We start from the raw sequence: 21,125 nt of genomic DNA on the forward strand, positions 1-21,125 counted from the left end.
TTCAACAAAATCATAGAAGAAAACTTTCCTAACCTAAAGAAAGAAATACCTATAAAGATACAAGAAGCTTACAGAACACCGAATAGGCTGGATCCAAAAAAAAAGTCCCCTCGCCACATAATAATCAAAACACTAAACACACAGAACAAAGAAAAAATATTAAAAGCCGCAAAGGAAAAAGACCAAGTAACATATAAAGGTAAACCCATCAGAATAACACCAGACTACTCAATAGAGACTATGAAAGCTAGAAAGATCATGGACAAATCTCATGCAGACACTAAGAGACCACGGATGCCAACCCAGACTATTATACCCAGCAAAACTCTTAATCACCATAGGCGGAGTAAACAAAATATTCCAGGATAAAACCAGATTTAATCAATACCTGTCTACAAACCCAGCCCTACAGAAAGCACTAGAAGGGAAAATTCAACCCAAAGAAGCTAAACACATCCATGAAAAATCAAGCAATAGATAATCCCACACCAACATACACCACAGAAGGACAACATAACACAACCACAAAAAATAACAGGAATTAACAATCACTGGTCATTAATATCCATCAATATCAATAGTCTCAACTCACCTATACCTGGCGATCTCTGAGCAGGCTTCAGATTTTGACAGTTGATGAAAGATACGACAAGCATTAATGTGTGGGTGAAAAGCTTGGTGAAATTCTGAGTGAAGTTTTAGTTAAAGTTGGTTGAACTTGGGATTGACTGGGAGGCCAAAGATTTAAAAAGCAGAAGATTCTCTCAAGACACAAGTTGTGTGATAATAGTGTGTTTTGTGTGTGTGAATGACAATTTGTAAATGTTGAATTCTAGGCTTCGACAATCATTGTCAGTGCAGATCAAGCTGCAAGTATTTATGTTTTAAAACTTAAATTATAAAGCTAGTTACATCTTTCTAATAATTAGTTTTAATGTTTATGAGCATATTTTACCTACATTACCTTTTCAGGATGTTGAGAAAGATGCATCACAAGCACAGGCTGGAGGCTGGGGCTAGATGGTTTTGAGGAAGAGGTCTTGGTGGACTCTTTCATAGAGCAAAGGGAAGCAATGCCTTCTGGGAAATGAGCTAAGTTTTAATCTAGTCTTTAAGATTAGAAGTCAAAAACAAAAATATTAAGGAAAGGAAAACCTAATTGATCTTTGAAGTATTGTTATGTGGAATTGAGTGGGACTTTTGAGGCCTTTCTTCCAGAAAACAAGGACTTGGTTGTCAGGCCTATATTAGGCCTAAACCTTGGTGCCATGTAGTTGTACTTAAATCATTTCAATGGAAAGTGTCTTAGTGATTGGAACTTCTAGTGCAGTTTGGAGTTCTTCCATTTGAAAAATGTGATATTTGCATGGGATTGTTTGAATCTTGTTTTCTAGTCCCTCCCTATCACCACCCTCATAGTCTGAAGGTAGATTTTTCTCTTGATAAAGGAACAAAAAAAGTGAACATCTTGTTTGTAAATAGGTATCTAGTAACTAGTGGTAAACTTGAAATGGTAGAATTCTTTAAAGTCTAATTCTAGGTAGCCTTAAGAAAATGTATCTTAAGCCGGGCGGTGGTGGCGCACGCCTTTAATCCCAGCACTCGGGAGGCAGAGCCAGGCAGATCTCTGTGAGTTCGAGGCCAGCCTGGGCTACCAAGTGAGTTCCAGGAAAGGCGCAAAGCTACACAGAGAAACCCTGTCTTGAAAAACCAAAAAAAAAAAAAAAAAAGAAAATGTATCTTAATTATTTTTGAACCTGTATTCACCTTGTTTTTTTCAAATATCTTAAGTTATATTTTCTTTTTCAGAGCTGCTTCTTATTTGGGGCTACTTTTTTTTAATTGAGGCATAATTCATAAAAGGGTATATTGTTTTGATGAGACTTTTTACAACTGTGGCTGGATGTCTTTCTTTAGTCTTCCAAGAAGGGCCATTTTACTTTTTTAGAGTTACTTTTTAAAGTCATGAGATCAACAACTTGGACTACTATGCATGTAAGTGCTAATGCAAATTAAAGCCCAAATTGACCTCCAGCAGCAGTTCATTCTATGTTGACAGTGAGAGAACACTTTGCCTGTTAGGATATTACTCATGAACTGAAATGCTGAAGAAACCCCTCCCCCTATTTTGTTTTTTGCAAAAATCAAGGTATATTCTAGGGTTTCCTGGTTGACCTCAACAGATAAACTGAGATGATAGTCTTAGTTCAGAAATTATCTGAATGTAGATTTACAGTCTACGTGTACAGCTGGCTAAGTGAGATCGCTTTCACAGTTCTGCATGTATCCCATCGGCTCCCCATTAGTCACTGAACACTTAAAACTGGTATTGTAACATTATCACAATGTTTTGCGCCAATTTTATAAACTTTACAGTGCAATATGTGTTCCTTTTCTGAGGCAAACCAAAGGTATATTTCTCAAGTTCTGCTGCTATCAGCAGCGTTGATGGAAGATTTTTTTATACATTTGTAATAGATAGAAATAAACCAGAAAAAAAAAGAAGAAAAAAAAAGTGGTGGAGGAAAAGGTGAACACTGCAAGAATACTCAAAAGGGCTGAGAGTTGCAAATGCCAAGAATGGCTTTGCATAGTAAATGGAATAGAACAGCTCTGAACTATAGCTTACTTTTCCTGGTTTGGTCTGACAGAATGATTGAATGCTTTTGTACAGAAATCAGAGCCTTAAAAACAAGGATTTGGTGAGATTGTAAAATGGTGTGCCACTTTGGCAAAACAGTTTGGTGGTTGGTCAAAATGCAAAACATTGTTACTCTGTCACTCAACAATTCTACCCTTAGGAATATACCCTCAAACTACTGAAAATGTGCACCTATGAAACATGTACATGAAGGTTTACAGCAGTGTGTTGCTAATAGTAAAAAAGTTAAAACAACTCAAATAGCTATCAAATACTGGAGAGATATAAAATGTGGCTTATTCATACAATAGAATATTATTAAGACATAAAAATGAATAAGAAACTGACAGATTAAATGACTTTGGTGAACCTTCATAATTTCATTTGTAGATCTTTCCATTTCTAATTTATAAATACATTTGGGGTTATAAATTATAAATGTACTGCCTCCTGTCAACATTGTATACTTCTATTTGATGATTTCTGTGTCAAACATTATATGGAAATGTTTCCAAGTATTTTCTGTATTAACTGTGAATGAATAGAACAAAATAAATTGCCTGTGATGGAAAAAATTTTTAGAAAAAAAAAATAATAAAGATACATTAAATAATCACCTATATTCAATGTATGGATTGTTTACCTTCCCAGAACTCTGTTTACAGCAGCAGAGGAGAAACAAAGGGAAGAACAGCTGACAGGTTCCACGTGGCCCTTTGATTTAACGCTAGCACAGAATTTGGAGCAAAGACCCTGAAGACAGTAGCACCCAGACCATGAGGCTTGATGATGCTTCAAGAAGTTAGAGTGGAAGGATGGGACAGGAAGGGATAGGACAGAGACAACCTTCTTACAAAAAGGAACCGTGTGTGTGTGTGTGTGTGTGTGTGTGTGTGTGTGTGTGGTGTGCAATGTGTGTGGTGTGTGTCTGTGATGTGTATGTGTGTGGTGTGTATGTGTGTGGTGTGTATGTGTGTGTGTGATGTGTGTGTGTGATGTGTATGTGTGAGTGTGGTGTGGTGTTTGTGTGTGATGTGTATGAGTGTGGTGTGGTATGTGTGTGTGTAAGACCTGGTGTGTATGTGAGTGTGGTATGCTGTGGTGTGTGTCAGGTGAGTGTGTGTGTGTGCGATATGTGTGTACGCAGTTGCATATGCATATGTGGGTACATACATGTGGAGGCCAGGGCTTCATGTCTAATGTGCTCCTCGGCTATTCTCGCCTTAATTGTTGAGACAGGGTCTCTCACTGAATCTAGCTGTGCTGGCTGGCCAGAGAGTCGGGGGATCTTCCTGTCCCCCGGCATTGGGGCTACAGGCATGATCACCCGGCCCTTCACATGGGTCCTTTGGATTTGAACTTGGGTCCTCAGGCTTGCGTGCCAAGCACTTTACCACCTGGACCATCTCCCCAGTCCACCTAAAGGTATTTTTGAAGAAAGGTTACTCAATTACAAATTGCTCTTTGGTTCCCATAATTCTGATCACAATAAGTGAGAATCTTTTCCTTTGAAAGATTGTTAAGCCTTGGGGTAAGTTTTCTTTCAAGAATGCTATTTTTCAACTGCGTTCAATCTGCCTTTTGAGTTACTCAAAGGCTTTGATCATGAGCAAAATGGATTTTATGGTTTTTCTCTATGTAAGAAGAACATGGACACCTCCTTTAAAGTTCTGATCCTTTTTGTCTGACTAATTTATCTTTGAGAGCCACAGTGAGAGATTAGGATGTTCCCCCCAGAGCACAGAGCCAGCTTTGGAGAACTCTAACCATTTCCTGCTGAGAAGCAATGTGGTAATCAGCCTAGAGAGTGAGAGGATCTGGGTTACCATGGAGCAGAGACACAAGTCCAGAATGAGAAGAGCCCTGTGCCTTAGAAACAAGTGAACTCTGGTCACCTATTTGGATGAAGGCATCTGGGAATAAGAATTAGCTCCGTGGAACCCACTGCACATCTGTGTATCCTAGAAGAAGAGCTGAAGCTGTGAATCCGCTCAGTCAGATGTCCTTTAGTGACATTGGATGAGCACATGATTGCTGGGACATAGCTGGAAAGCTAAAAACGTTTTCAGCAAATCATATTTCATAAGATGCAAATCAGGGCCAGCAACATGCTCAGCAGGGGAGGGCACCTGCATCGAGCCTGATGACCTGAGCCAGTCTCTGGGACCCACCTAGTGGAAGGAGAGAAACATCCTACAAGTGTGGTGTGGTGTGTGTCAGGTGAGTGTGGTGTAGTATGCTGTGTGTGTGTGTGTGTGTGTGTGTGTGTGTGTGTGTGTGACCTTCTTACACATCCCTGATCCCTGGCATATGTGCTCCTGCTGTCCATGCTCCTCTTCACACACACACACACACACACACACACACACACACACACAGAAACAATTTTTTTTTAAGATGTATTTGTTTTATGTACGAGTGCTCTTTCTGCACATACACCTTTATGTCATAAGAGGGTGCCAGATCTCATTACAGATGGTTGTGAGTGAACATATGGGTGCTGGGAATTGAACCTGGGTCCTCTGGAAGAGCAGCCAGGGGTCTTAACCACTGAGCCATCTCTCCAGCATCAGAAACAAATTTTTAAAAATTAAAAAAATAAAAGATGCAAACCAATCTGATGGCTACCAAGTGTGGGGCCAGAAGCCAAGGTCTGTACTTGGTCACCTTGGCTGCTCAGGGGACCTGTGACAATCCAGGATGAGCTGTGTCACTTTTTGGTGGCTCATTTCTCTGAGGTGAAGCAGTGGCATTAATGGTTGCCCTGCCTCTTAGTGAGCTGATGCGTTGAGGGGCCCTGTGTTTGAGTTCTCAGAAGGAAGGAAGGCGGGGAGGACAGGAAGGAGGGCTCGTCACCACGAGATGTTTGTAGTTGTTCCTCCACAGTTGTTTGCTTAAAATGGCGTCTCTCTGCGCAGTCCAGGCTGACCCGGAACTCACAAGTCTCCTGCTTCAGCAACCTCCCAAGGGCTTGGACTCCAGATATGCATTACCACATCTGCCTTGAAAATATCTCTTCATCTAATGTCCCCCGCAAGCCTGTGTGGCAGAAGTTCACATTCCTAATTCATAGGTAAGGAAAATGAGGTTCAGGGAGGAGGTTACGAGATGTGTCCAAGGACAGCAGTGGCTATTTCTCATTTGTTTGTGATTCTAGAATGTTCAGAGCTAAACTAAAAAAGCAAAGCACATTATGGCCTTTATATAGTCATTTCCTTATAAACATTGGTTATAGCACATAGAAAGGGAGGGAGGGAGGAAGGGAGGGAAGGAGGAGAAGGGAGGAAAAGGAGGTGGAAAGAATAGAGGGTAAGGGAACACAATTGAATGGAACTCTACAGAACTGGAAGAGCTGAGAAAAGGGGTAAAGAGAAGGATGTGGGTGGAAAAGAATGAAAAAGCAGAGGAAGAAAAGGAAAAGAAAGAAGAGAGGGAGGGAGGGAGAAAAGGAAGAAAGAAAAGAGAGGGGAGAGAAGACAGGGAGAAGGAGAAAGAGGAAAGGAAGTAAGGAAGGGACCAAGCCATTTTAAGAGTAAGAAAAAGAAAGCAGGGAGGAGGGAAGGAGGGAGGAAGGAAGTAGGAAAGACAGGTGGCCCCATGTATCAGTGCTCAGGGCCTGTTTAACTAAGCAAGTTCCCTGCATAAGAAGACGGATCAGTGGGACCCAGCCTGATGCCCCCCGATTGACTGAGCTCTTGTTTCTCAGTGTAATGGAGGATTTGAGTCCAAGGGTAACTTCACGTCTCATCTGCTCATGTCCCACAGAGGGAAGCCCTGGCATTCTGATGAAACACTCTGGTCTGGTTGATCGGTCAGTGTTTGGGGAGAAGGAACCGTCTGCAGTCGAAGCCTGGAGCCTGGGCAGGGTGGCTTGCTGCTTGTGACTGGGTTTCATCTGGTGACAGGGCTCCCAGATTAAGTTGCAATGGGGGAGGGATCTTCCTCATAGGGAGATGCCAGCACTCCCAATGAATGGAGTCAAGGGCCAGGTTCCATACTTCAGGCTGGACAGGCTATTTCTGGACAACATGAAAGTATGTAGCAAAACATAGTGTTTAAGCCTGGCTTTCCAAATCAACATGTCCATTTGTAGAGAAGGGAATCTGAGGTCTAGATGGGTCAAACCACTTGCCCATAGCCATGTGGTGGTATTCTAATTGTACTGAAATGTGATTTTGATTGTATGTTAATAAATAAAGTTGCCCGGGGGTCAGAGCTATTAGAGCTATAGACAGAGTGTGGCGGTGGTGGCACACGCCTTTAATTCCATAGATCTCTGTGTGTTCAGGGATACAGCCAGCATTGGAGACCTAGGGGGTCTGTACATTCAGACAGTGATGAAGCAGTCATGTGTTTGGGTTTACAACCAATGAGAAGGCAGAACAACATACTATAAAAAAAAAAAAAACGAACAGACAGGATATAGCTCTCTTTCGGGAAGCTGAGACACTGCAGGCAGAAGGGTGAGATTTTAGCTCTGAGCTCTGACCTCTCGGCTTTCTCTTTTACATTGTTTCTGTGTTTCTTATTTAATAAGACGGTTGGTTACATCAACATAGCAACACAGCAGATTTAGTCCTCTTTGGGAGTCTAAGCATAAAAAAATGGAAGGACTAGAGACGAAACCATCCTTGTTAGTACAAAGTAAGAGACAAAGATGCACCTGGACCTGCCTACAATGTTCTCAGATAGCCAGAAAGAGTGGACGGCCTCCTCAGAGCTCCTCCCCTGCCTTGCTTCCATAACCCTAGAGGGACACCTACGGGAAAAGAGCCTGTCTTAGGCAAAGGGCCCAGTGGGCTCAGGCAGCAAGCTCCCAGGACCTGCCCGTCTCCAGGACCTTAGCTCTGGAAGTGTAGGTGTGTGTCACCTCACCCAGCTTTTCACAGCAGGTGCTGGGGTTCTGAACTCAAGCCCAGTACCCACTGAACCAGCTCCCCAGTACTGTGATCTAGGTGTTTGTTTGTTTGTGTGTTTGGTGTTTGGTGTGTGTGTGTGTGTGTGTGTGTGTGTGTGTGTGTGTGTGTGTGCATGCAAATACCACAGCACACACGTAGAAATCAGAGAACAGCTTGAAGGAGTTGGCTCTCTCCTTCCACTGTGTAGGTCTCAGGGGATCAACGTCAGGCTGGGTAGCAAATTCTTTTTCTTGTCTACCCAGCACACCAGCTCCGTGTTGTTTTTAACGTGGCTGACATTGCAGGCTGGAATCCGTGCTTCCAGGATGATTGCTCTCTGGCTGGCTTGCTCTGAGTAAGTTCCCCGAGATTCCGAAGCTTTTGCTTTTCTCTCCAAAATGGCTGGGACAATAACAGGCACTCAAGATTGTGAAAAGGGAGTAGCCCTGCGCAGTGTCCTGAGGACAGGGTAAGCAACTCAAGCATGTTTTCACTACAATTGCTTCATAGCCACCACCCTCTCTCAAGCACAGCCGGCCACCTACCTGCTCCAGAGCTCTGAAGGCGATCACGGCATTAATCCAGGCCAAGACAGGGCCCTTGTTGTCGGTTGCACCCCGCGCGTAGAGTTTTCCTTTAAAAACGAAAGGAGAAAAATTCAAATAGTGTAGGCACATCTGCCAAGTTACACGTGTTACAGAACTCGTGTTCTGAGATCAAGCAAAAGCCATATCTAGGTTAGAAATTTCTACAAAGCCAAATGACTGAACTCTGTGATTGCAGACAGTTACAATACTGCAGACCCAAACCAGACTATTTGGGACTTAGTCCCCTTGGGACCCATTTGTTCCCCATCCCTGTGTCTGACCTGAGCATCCTTGAGATCCCCAAAGCTTGGAGAATATATGCCAGGAGACCCCTAAGTTTTACCACTCAAAAAGCAGAGTATGCCATCAGATGACGTCTGAAACCTATCTAGATTTTCCCCTTGATTCGTGTGACCCATCTACCTGTGGTCTCCACCAATGTATTGGGCAGCTATGATGAGTTTCTTTGTTCTTTGACTAACAAATTCTCATAGAACCATTTCCATCATGGAATGTGTCATTTTGAGAAGCATGAATCAGCGTTCCTGGGCCATGGTCATTCATATTTGGCTCCAGAATAATCTATCGTGTAAAAACATTTTTTAAAATTTTGTATGTGTGGATATTGTTTTGCCAGCTTGTATGTTAGTGCACCACTTGTATGCTATGCCAGCAGCCCTTGAAGGCCAGAAGAGGGCACTGGAGCAGCTGGAACTAGAGACATAAATGGCCATGAGCTGCCATAAAGGCTGCGAATCAACCGCGGATCCTCCTGAACAGCAGCCATGGGCTCAGCCACCAAGCCATCTCTCCAGCCCACGAATGAACCATCTTTTATTCCCTTTTAGGTGAGAGCTGTTTTGGGATCAACAGCTACAAATAATGCTTCATGAGTAAATACTTTTAACAGTAATTTCTAATATTCCAGGTATAAATCTTGCTCTGAAATTGCAAAATGTGCCTGGTATGATGGTGCATGCTCGCAATTCCAGCATTTGGCATTCAGTAGGTAAAGGCAAGAAAATCAGTTCAAGGCCAACAATTGACTATACAGCAGGTTCAAGGCCAGACTAGGCAACTGGAGACACTGTCTCAAAAGAAAAACCAACAGAAGAAATTCAAAGCATAACCTCTCATGTACAAATAGGATGCTCAACACCAGTCCTATAAAACATGCTAGTCTAACACACACATCTCACTAGTCTTGGGAGAACTTAGCTGTTTCGTCCAAGTTCCTTGATAGCCCTCAAGGCTGTGTTGCTGAACAGCTCACAGCCTGTTCTCCCATGCTGAGACTTTTCTGCTGGAAGAATAATGAAGTGTCTGCATATCTCTATTAACCTTTCATCTTCCTTTCTTCACAAAATACAAATTAGATCTGCTAAAAGAAAAGTTGCCATCTAGACAATTGTTCTTATTGGCCAAACACTCCACCCCCTAGGGTCACAGAGACACAAAGTTCATAGTTTCTTCCACATTGGAAGGAGATGGACATCATTGACATGAAAACATGATTTCTCTCAGTTCCTCGCTCTTTTCTCTCTCGGACCTGGGGTGTGTGTGTGTGTGTGTGTGTGTGTGTGTGTGTGTGTGTGTGTGTGTGTGTGTTATCAAATCTAGGACCTTTGTATACAGGACAAGAACTTTACTACTGAGCTATATCCAGGACCTCTTTTTTTTTCACTTTTTCTTTTGAATTATGGTCTTGCTCAATTGCCCAGGCTTGTCTCAAGTTCATGTTGTAGCACAGGTTTGGCTTGAAATTGTGATCCTTTCTCCAGCCTTCCGAGAAGCTGAGTATAGCCCTGCTCTGCCAGACTTAGATCTGCTTATTCTTAACCACTGCTAAGGACATGGAACAGTCTTTGACTCTGTGCCCAAGCCTTGACGACAGAGAAGTTCCACCCAGAATCAGATGACACTGACCATCCACCTCTGTGAGCATGTAGGGGTCCGTGAGCCACCCATCATCCTTCTGAGCTGGCTGCACATCCAGATGCCCATAGAAGCATACGGTGGGCTTCTTGGGATCATTTCCCAGTTTAGCCAAGATGATTGGAGGTATGGGAAGACTCTGACCATCAGGCATCTGTGGGACAGTGAATCACAATATTAAAACAAACAAAAAACAAAGAAAACCCACTCTCTATTCTTCCAGAACATTCAAAACAAGAGTTCTATCTACTCTATGCTTGAGGCCCTATAAAACCTACATCATTTTTCTGAGTATCACTTTCCCCATCTCTAATGTGCACATAATGGCTGTTTATGGTGATGCATGACTTTAATCCCAGGACTAAAGAATTGAGGCAGGCAAATCTATATGAATTTGAACCAGCCTGGTCTATGGAGTGAGTTCTAATCCAGCCAAGGCTACAAGGTGAGATTCTGTCTCAAACAAAATAATAAATAAATAAACCCATAAAATAAACCAAAAAATGTATACAGTGATACACTTTCAATAAGTATATGAAGCATCATTGGAATTAGTATTGTCAGTAATCATCAGACATACAATGCCAAATGGTATATAGTTCTTTGGACAAGAACTCAGATCTCAAATGGCTTAAAGCAGCAGATTTTCCAAATCCTGGAAATCTTTGATGATTCTGAAGTGCTCAGTGGTAAAGCAGGAGACACCGGATGCTTTTATGAAGATCTGCCATCCATGGTAGAATGGCAGTTTTAATCACTGGTTCTGTGCTGGCTGCTTTTATGATAACTTGACACAAGCTAGAGTTATCTGAAAGGAGGGAACCTCAATTGAGAAAATGTCCCCATAAGATCCAGCTGTAGGGAATTTTCTTAATTAGTAATTGGTAGGAGAGGGCAAAGCCCATTGTTGGTGGTGTTATCCCTGGGTTGGTGTTTCTGGGTTCTATAAGAAAGCAGGCTGCCAGGCGGTGGTGGCGCACGCCTTTAATCCCAGCACTCGGGAGGCAGAGGCAGGCGGATCTCTATGAGTTCGAGGCCAGCCTGGGCTACCAAGTGAGTCCCAGGAAAGGCGCAAAGCTACACAGAGAAACCCTGTCTCGAAAAAAAAACAAAAAAACAAAAAAACAAAAAAGAAAGCAGGCTGAGCAAGCCATGGTGAGCAAGCCAGTAGGCAGCACCCCTCCATGGCTTCTACATCAGGTCCTGCCTCCAGGATCCCATTCTGTTTGAGTTCCTGTCCCGACTTTCTTTGCTGATGAACAGTGCTGTGGAAGTGTAAGCCAAATAAACCCTTTCCTCACCAATTTGCTTTTTGTTCTTGGTGTTTCATCATAGCAGTAGAAATCCTAACTAGGACAAGTTCCAGGGAAAAGAACACACTCTTCACATGGGTTTGTTCAGAAAGCTGCCTATGCATACAAGAAACGTCAAGAGGGAAATGTGCATGGAGAACAAGAGGGACAGGTCTTCCAATAACATTCATGGCTTTCATTTTCTCCTTAAAATGTCTCCAGTCCTGCTATGACCAGAAATCCACAACACAGTTTCATTTTGGACTAGATGGAATGCTTAGTTCTTATGGGAAATCTGGACTCTGTGGGGACTGAGGTGAGGATCAGAGGAAGTCCTTTTCTTAACACCACCTATGGCTGATGGCCATAGAAGTGGAGGCTCCTGAACTGGAAGGAGATCCCCTGGCACCTGTTGAGAACCCAAGTCCACAGAATCCACGCTAGCTCCCAGGTGCTGGAGTTTGTTTGCTGCCAAGGCCATCATCCGGAAGATCTCCTGTCTGAGACGAGGCATGGGCTGTACAGAAACACTCTCAATGGCCACCCATTCCTTCAGGGTCTGTGAAAGAAAGACAACTGAGGGGGTTATCATGGTAGGGCGCAGGAGCCCAGGTCCAGTGGGGTAGGAGCACCCAAACGCTCTTTAGTTCACGAAAGCTTGTAGATTAGTTTAATAACACAGTGAAATTCAAAAGTCAGCGGTGGGAGCAGGCTGTATTTCAGTTGTAAAGCTTGCTTTGCAAGTGTGAGAACCCAAGTTCAGTTCCTCAGAGACGACTTTGTAAAACATAATCTGGTTGCCCTGCAAGTTTGGAATTGATCATAGACGTTAAAGAAAAATTTTCACAATCATGATTGTAATTTGTTGAGGCAGACTTGATTCAATACTAAGGTCGATTCTTTCAAAACTGATAATATCTTAACTGTTAGGTTAAGCCCACTTTGTTCATTTGATGTAATGAAACTCAAGAAGATCATGTAAGAAAAAAAAAATACATTACTGCCTTTCCTACTTTGACCCCTTCCAGTAAGTAAATGGATGTTTTGAATAAACCATTTGCCTTGTACTCATTATAAGTTATGATTAAGCCCTCCTTTTGCATAAAACAAACAATCTGGACATTGTGGTACATTCTTGTCATCCCAGAACAGGCAAGGCAGAGACAGGTGGGTCCCTGGGACTCAATGGCCAGCCAGCTGAGCCTACTTGATAAATCAGTTAAGACTCTGGTTTCAAAATGAACAAAACAAAAAAATAACAAAGTGGACAGCACCTAGGGAAAACATACAGTGTTGACCTTTGACCTACACACACACACACACACACACACACACACACACACACACATTTGATGAAGAGCTTGGGATTTAATTTAAAAAACTGGAGACGAGAAGCATCTAATAACAAAGATGAAGTAGGGTAGGTTGAGGGAATGCAGTCAACCCATCCCTACACATTCGATCCTCTAGGCAGCGTAGCCAGGACTTGAATTCATCACTGTGTGAGTGTGGTTACTCAGCCCACCTCAGCTTGTGGCCTTACCTGCCTCTGACAACTCCTTAACCTTTCAGCCTCATATTTCCAACCATAAAGGAGAAGAGCGGGGCTGGAGAGATGGCTCAATGGTTATGAGCAACTACTGTTCTTGCAGGGACCCAGTTCAGTTCCCAGTACCCCCATGGTGCCTCACAATCTCATGTGACTCCAGATCAGGGGATCTAGTGCCCTCTTCCAGCTTCTGAGGGTTTCTGCACCATGGGTGATATACATTAATTCATAGGTATGCACACATACACACAAAAATAAAATGATAAATTAATCTGAACTGCTTAAGCCAAAACTTTTTTTTTGTACGATGTAACCAGAGTGGCTTAGAACTTGTGAGAATCCTCTTATCTCTGCCTCCCAGGTGCTAGAATTACAGGTGTGTACCACTGTGCCTAGCAAAACACCATTGTTTTTAATGAAAAAATAAATGGCATCTATTTTGGATAGCTGGTCTTGACTGTGTTTCTCTAGTTTGATTTCTCTTTTCTGCTTATAGCATTTACATTCTTATCACAGGAGAATTTCCGTAGGGAATATTAGGTTTTACATTCTTCACCTGGACTTTGTAGGACAGGTACAGCTGACTCTTACACCCCAGAGTGAAAGGGATGTTTGAGGAGGCCAGGAAGAGGGATGCTCTGACTGAAAGTCCACATCCTCCCTCAGCTCCTGGGAGACCCTGTTTCTAAACTGACACCAGAGATTCTACTTGAATTCTAGAAATCCCAGAGGTCATTCTGTTGGGTTAACAATGCAGGACGAATCACATGGAGGTCGTGTTTAGGCACATTGGCCTGTGGAGTCAACTCCATGCCTCTCCAATGAAACACAAAGGATTCCCCCCTGTTTGTGTGATGATGGTCCTAACATTGGCTGTTTGACCCAACCATTGGACTAATGTGGTGTTAGGATGTAGAGCATGCAGTCTAGTGAGATCCAAAGGAGGCCCTAGAAGTGCAAACGCTGTGGAAGTCAAGCACCATGGCGCACACCTGCAGTCCTAGCCCCTGGGAGGTAGAGACACGAGGATCGAGAATTCAAGGTCATCCTCTAGGTACTGAGTTTCAGGCCAGTCTGGGATATGTGTGACCCTCTCTCACAAAAGCAAAACACCCAGATCAGTGTGGGGAAGGCTGTGATCATGGGCCCAGATGCCCACAGAGGGGACAAGAGAGCCAATGGAGAGGGGAGAGGGAAGTTACCCAGTGAGACATAAGGACATACACCTCCTTCCCTATTAGTCCGCTCTCTTTCTGCTCCCAAGGCCTCTGTCTATTTTTCTTTTCTTCACTTGCCCATATGTCCATACCACATGCTAGGAACCAGGCTGGTGTTAGAAATGCAGCTAGGGACTATCAATGTTGGCACTGAAATCTAAAAATGTTCTCCCATTCCCTCTGGACGTCTCTGGGAACCAGGGAATACTGTCAGTGGATTACTTGATGGACTAGAATAATCATGCACTGTTGTGAAATACTATTTTAAAGTGTGTTACATTCATTTATGCTGTGGAACATTTGTTTAATGATGCAAAGATGTATTGCATTCTTTTATGTTTTATTTGTTTAACTCTGTGAAGCTGTGTTACTTTGCCTGTCCAGAACACCTGATGGTCTAATAAAGAGCTGAATAGTCAATAGCAAGGCAGGAGAGGGATAGGCGGGGGTGGCAAGCAGAGAGAATAAATAGGAGGAGAAGAGAAGTAGGAATGAGAAAAGGAGAGGGAGAGGAGGATGCCAGGGGTCAGCCACCCAGCCACACAACATGGAGTAAGAAGGAAAGAGAGATATATAAAATAGAGAAAAGTAAAAGCCCAGAGGCAAAAAGTAGATGGGATAATTTAAGTTAAAGAAAGCTGGCTAGAAACAAACCAAGCTAAGGCCAGGCATTCATAAGGATAAGTCTCCATGTATTTATTTGGGAGCTTGATTGGGGGGGGGGCACACATTTAAAGAAAAAAAAAGAATTACAATGTTCCATAGAGGTGCTGTGAACACCAGACATGGATCAGATGTGCCAAGGACAGAGAGTGTCTCGTTAGAAGCCATGTCTGAGGAGTCTGCCACAAATCTAATGAGTACTGATGTTTTAACCTAATAAGAAGTCACCACCATTTAAAATGGAATCATCATCCGGCACAAACCCGCCCCAATCTCCCAGCAAACTGATGCGCAGGTTCCGAAAGGAGCAACCAGAGCATCCCATGTGGCTTCTCCTACCTGCACGAACTCATCCTGGTGGAGGTCGATGTACTGGAAGAGCTTCTCCAGCAGCCCTGAGGGTGGCAGAGAGGAGAGCATTCCTGGCTCCAGGAGCAGCAGCAGCAGCACCAAGACAGCTGAAGCCTGGGGTGGACGACAGTTAAACAATGCCAGCATTGGACTTCTGACATTTCCAGTGCTCTCTTAAAGCTGCTACCCAGGGCTGCAGCTCCGCGCGGGTTAGACTGGTGACCGGAGACTGTAGAACCAGAAGTGCGTGCCTCCTCACACCTTTCCCCACATGCTTCCTTTACAAAACAACTGGATTTTTAAAATAAATATATGTGTATATGGATATACTTTTTAAATATTAAATTTTAACTTTATTTAAATTTTTTATGCATATAGGTGTTTTTCCTACATGTCTGGTTGTGCACCTTGTACATGCCCGATACCATGGAGCTAAAGGAGAATATTGGATACCCTGAGACTAGAGTTACAAATGGTTGTGATCTTCCATGTGGGTGCTGGGAACTGAACCTGGGTCCTTTGGAAGATCAGCCAGTGCTCTTAACTGAGCCATTGCTCAGCACCTACTTTTTCTTTGAGAACTTCATACGTGAATAGTTACTTCATCTACAAACCACCCCCCCTCTCTACCTGCCCTTCATCGGTCAGGTGACGCACGCCTTTAATCCCAGCACTCGGGAGGCAGAGGCAGGCGGATCTCTGTAAGTTCAAGGCCAGCCTGGGCTACAGAGTGAGTTCCAGGAAAGGCACCAAAGCTACACAGAGAAACCCTGCTCTTGCAGAGGACCTGGGTTTGATTCCCAGCACCCACACAGTGACTCACAACTGTCTGTGCCTCCAGTTCCGGGGGATCTGGCACCCGAACACAGACATACATGCAGGCAAAACACAAATACACATTAAAAAAAAAAAACTTGAGAAACCAACATAAACAAGTGAAAAGAAGCTTCTTTGAGCAGAGATAAGAACGACACTCATCTGTGGGCATAAGAATAAGGATCTAGAACACAGAAATTACGTTTGTTTAGGGAAAAGTCACCAGGAGATTCTCCTCTAGAGTCTATGACCTGTCGAGCCACAGGCAACTCACTAGGCCAACCTTACCAGGCATGAATTCTCTCCTATCAAGTGGACCTTAGGTCTGATGACACAGTTGTTAGTTACTCTCAAGACAGAGTATCACTTTTTTGTTTGTTGAGACAGGGTTTCTCTGTGTAACATTCCTGGCTGTCCTGGAATTCTTTGCAGACCAGGCTGGCCCTGAACTCACAAAGATCCACCTGCCTCTGCCTCCCCAGTGCTGGGACTAAAGGCATGCACCACCACCGCCCGACAATGGGCGTTAACAGCTTAGATGGAAGATTGTAAACATCAATAGCAAACTTCTGCCCTCTGGGGTTCTCCCGTTGTGCTGTAAGACTGTATTTAAGACCTCCTCCCTCCTTCAATAAACGGCATTGGGAGAAAAATTTATACTGTATCAAGCTGATAATAGAAAAATAAATAATAAATAAAAATGAAAAAAAAAAAAGAAAAATACCTTTTTAAAAAAGTCCAGAATATATCAGTACTGGAGACAGAAAACCTGGGGTGAAGGAGGCTGTGACTGTCAATGAGGAAAGAGTTTCCTCTGAGTAATGAGAATGCTCTAAAATGGATTGGGGTAATGGAGGTTCAACCCTGAGAGTACACTACAAACAGTCGAACTGACGCTCCACCTGGCTGAATTGTAAGATATGCGCATTGAGACACAGATGTAAAGGTAACCGTCAGACACACAGCCACTCACTTGACCATTACTGATGTGAGAAAGGCGTGAGGGAAGGGAGGGTTGAAATCAAGGGGCCAGCGAGCCTGGCTTGCTCTTGGTGGGAATCGAGGACTAGACCAGCAGGTGGCACTGGCGATCTGTTGCTGTCCTCCGCCCTCACTCTAGACACAGCTGCTTCAGCTCGCTCCTAATGAACCAGGTGGGAAAACAACCGGTCTGCCTTCCAAAAACTTGGGGGAAAAAAAGAGCTCAGAGTACCAAGGAAAACTCATGTTAGCGCTTTGAAACTGCAAAGTGCTAAAACCTTTTTCCCCCTCAGCTCTGGGGATTGACCAGAGCCTTGTACAAACGTTACACCATCAAGCTGCATTGCCAACCTCAGACAGAAAAATTCTTGGCAAGCCATTGTTGAGATTAACATTTGAATTTATTTCTCATCCAGTTGTTATTAGGAAAGTTTTTAATTAAAACACTTTTATTAATTCTGAGAATTTAATGTGTTTTAATCATATGCACTCCTACACTCCTACCCCTGCCCCTAACTCCTCCCAGTCACCTCCCCTCTCCCAATTTTGTGTCCTTTTAAAAAAATAACTCATCTAGTCCAATTTGTGCTGCTCATATACTCCCAGGTGTGGGATCATACACTTGCGCATGGTACACCACCAGGAGCCATACTCTAAAGAAACAAATGCCTCTCCCCCAGAAGCCATCAGCTGCCTATAGTGGCTCAGTGGGGGTGGGGGCTCATGAACCCCATTGCCTTCCATAAAAAAGGCTAATTTTAAGAAAAAAAAAAAAAAGAGTTGGGACATGTTGGCACATGTCTTTAATCCCAGCACTTGGGAGTCAGAGGCAGGTGAATCTCTGTGAATTTGAGGCCAAACTGTTTTACATAGCAAGTTCCAGGTCAGCCAGGGTTTCTCTCAATAAAGAAAAAGGGGAAAGAGTTTGGGGGAAAGAAAAAGGCCACGGGAAGAGAAGGAAAACAACACTTGAATCTTTAGGTACAAGGACTGAGATTTCAGAGTTGAGCAAAACCACCTCCTTTGTCCGGGACCCAGGCCTGTCACTGGGGACTGCCTGGGATCTGTAGCCCTGATGGCGGGCCAGACAAAGGATCCGGTACACTCTTCACTTTCTTGCCCATTTTGTGCCCCTCTCTTTCCCTTCCCCTTACAGAGTTGGACAGAGCCTGCTGCTAAGTATTTGGTCCAGGCCACCAAGGTAGACTTTGGGCAGCAAGAGCCTTTCTTCGCCACCCTTGGATGGGCCCCCAGGTGTGATCTGTTGGTTCTCTCTGTCTTGTTCCTTGTTCACTGTTTTCTTGTGTTATAGTCATGCTGGACCTCAAACCATTCTGCTCTTGGCTTTTGTGTTTGCAGAAAGAGGAGCCAGGCAACAGGACAGGAGACTGGATGTGGGGGTTCTGGCCTCAGTGCCTCTTCAGCAGACATCCGAACTTGGGTTCCTGCTTATTACTGGTGGTTGCTGTATATTTGGAACAAAGGTTCCCAGTGTTCCAGGCTTAGCTTCTGAAGTCTTCCCAGGGACCCCTCGGCTGTACCCTACCTGCCCTGTGCCACCTTCCCTAAGGAGCAGATCCTCGGAATCTTCCTAGCTTGTCCACAAGTTTCTGTACCCTGTGTACTGTCGTCTGCTCGGCCAGTGTGAGCCAGAAGCTGCAGCTGAGGTCAGTTTGGCCTAAACTCATTCCCATAGTCAAAGGGGACACCTGCACACTTCCAAAGAGTGACACTCACGAAGGGGCCCAGTTTGGAGGATCCTAATCAGACTTCTAGAATGTTGGGTGGAGTCACAAGGAACCCAAATATTTCACCATACACCTGCTGCCCAGACTTCCTCCCTGGTGAGACATCACTTGTCCTTTCTCTTTCTTTTTGTACCAGGCTAGTCAACATGAGTGTTTAACTGACTCTGAACCACCTTGACCAGAGCCACACTCACCAGGGACAATCCCTTTGCACCATGAATAGCAGGCAAAAGTAGGCTGGAAGCAGGGAGCTGGAATCAAACCTGCTACTCTGTCTTTGACCACAGACAGCAGAGTAGAAATGAAAGCACTGCTGTATCTGCCATGGTGCCCCTCATCCCTTTGAGCCTTCTCTGCTCCCTCCCTTTCCTATAAGACCATTCCCTTGTTTCTCTTTATATAAACAGAAAAGGGGGCCATGTAATGTTCGAATCCAAACCTGAACACCGTACCTGCAGCAGCTGCTCCCTACAGACACTGATCGGCAGCCAATTGGCCTGGGGAGCCCGAGCTACCAGACCTGCAGATGCCAGGATTCTATTGGTGGCCAAATATCCTGCTCCCCATGCAGCTCCCTGCTCTCTGCCAGGGAATCAGAGAACCTGGCTACAGGCTCATGGAGCTGACGTCTTCTCCCTTCGGTACAGAGTGGGAAGAATGGACCCCCAACTCTGCCACAAGAGGTTACTTCTCCTCAGATCCTTCGCCATGCCATCTCTCTGTGGCGCTGAGGCCAGAACTATACTCAGAGCCCCCACCACTGCTGTCTGTCTGTCTGTCTGTCTGTCTGTTCACAGCATTCATAACTCTCTGAAGAACCTTCTTATTCCAACAGTCCTGCACAGTGTCTCTCTTGAACCTGCACCCGAGACCCTTCAGTTTCCCATTCGCCCAACAGGTTATATCCATAACACAGGAAGAGATCTCAGCAACAACATCAATTTAGGCACCAAAAATTTTACTTACCAAGTCGCCTGGAGTCCCGATGTTCCTGTTTGACAGAGGCGGCTCTGTCCTGTTTCTGCTTCGATGAATTCGTTATGACAGAAAAATCATGTTTTATTAGCCTTGTTTTCCATGGTGATTGATTTCAAACAAAATAAAAAGGAAGAAAACAAAGCCCTCAGGTTTTTCTGGGTTATGTTAATCCCAGGCAGGCAGAGCACAATCCAGGGATTCCTGCAGAGAGGTGTGGCCGTGACCCAGGGGGCAGGGAGGGAGGGGCCTCCTGCAGGGAGCAGCCCTCCCCCAGGGCGAAGGCAGCAGTTCCGAGGAGCAAAGTTCCCTAGAAATGTACAGGCGGCTAAAATCAAACATCCCAACAAGTGGACAATCCTGATCCAAGGATTTGGGATGTCCTATACAAACAGTTAGATCCCAAAAGGCCAGGCTCAAGAGAGACAATAGGTGTGTAAATTTACTCCTTAAGAGAAATCAGCCGCCCCCTTGGATGTGGACACATACACACACTGCCCATGAGATAACACTAAGCCATTCCCTACAGCTAGGAAACATTCCTCGGCACTGAGTGTGACTCTGTCTCCTGAGCTTGCCTGTCCACAGTGCCTTCAATACTCTCCACTTCCGCCCCCTCCCTTTGATGAGTCTGTCACTGGTCTGTCACTGCCATCTGTCCGTACTGCCGTCCGTCCGTGCACAGCAAAGCCCTGATAACTGAGTTTCTGTACTGCTTTCTACTGTGGTCTAATCTGCCAGTTTGACTCAAAAGTTTTGGCTGAGGCCAAGTTTGGCGTAGATTCATTCCCATTGCCAAAGGCAAGGCCCACACACTGCTGACTAGTGAGCGATACTGACAAAGGAGATCCAGTTTGAAGAATCCTAAGCAGCCTTCTAAGAATGCTGGGTGGAGTTATAAGGAGCCAGAGGCTGAGTGTGGAGGGAGGACCTGGTGTTGAGTTCTGGGCTCCTTGTGGTTTCAGATCAGCTAGCACAGATAACTGAATCAAGGACAATTGTATCTACCATGCTCCATCACCCAGCATTTGTGGCTAGTGCTGGAGCATTGATGGTAACCACCACATATGGCTATTGGTGTCTTTTGAGTCTGCAAGCAGAAAAGAATACCTTTCCTGAAATCTAGAACCAAATTAGAAATAAAGGGGATTTAAAGATCCTCCCAATCCATAGTACTCTAAAAACCCGAGGGGATGTAATAAGATGAGGATAGTATCCCATAGGTTTTAAAGGGAGACAAGGATTAAAACCCATCATTAACGCATTGGTATGAAATGGACTCCTCAAGCTTTGCATGTCTCCACCTAACATCCCAGTCTTGCCAATGAGAAAGTGTGATGATTCTTAAAGACCTTAGGGCAGTGAACCAAGGTGGTCCACAGCCAACACTCCATGTTACCCAAGCCCTATAGTCCCCTCAGTAAGATTCCATATAATTACAATTGCATCAGTATTGTTGAACTAAAAGATGT

General features: G+C 44.3%; 1 protein-coding gene across 1 annotated transcript in view; it reads right to left on the minus strand.

Annotated features, from left to right (window-relative positions):
* The window catches only part of Cndp1 (carnosine dipeptidase 1), a 46,256-nt gene that overhangs the window by 17,780 nt on the left and 7,351 nt on the right, over positions 1-21,125 (minus strand). Inside the window, exons 2-5 of the mRNA XM_028873876.2 lie at positions 15,122-15,247; positions 11,763-11,912; positions 10,053-10,215; positions 8,085-8,173 (exon numbers count right to left, since the gene is read on the minus strand). Of these exons, the coding sequence (XP_028729709.2) occupies positions 8,085-8,173; positions 10,053-10,215; positions 11,763-11,912; positions 15,122-15,247 (528 nt within the window). The remainder of the gene's footprint in view (positions 1-8,084; positions 8,174-10,052; positions 10,216-11,762; positions 11,913-15,121; positions 15,248-21,125) is intronic.

The sequence above is a fragment of the Peromyscus leucopus genome, chromosome 19, assembly GCF_004664715.2.
Source record: "Peromyscus leucopus breed LL Stock chromosome 19, UCI_PerLeu_2.1, whole genome shotgun sequence".
Taxonomy (NCBI): Eukaryota; Metazoa; Chordata; class Mammalia; order Rodentia; family Cricetidae; genus Peromyscus; species Peromyscus leucopus.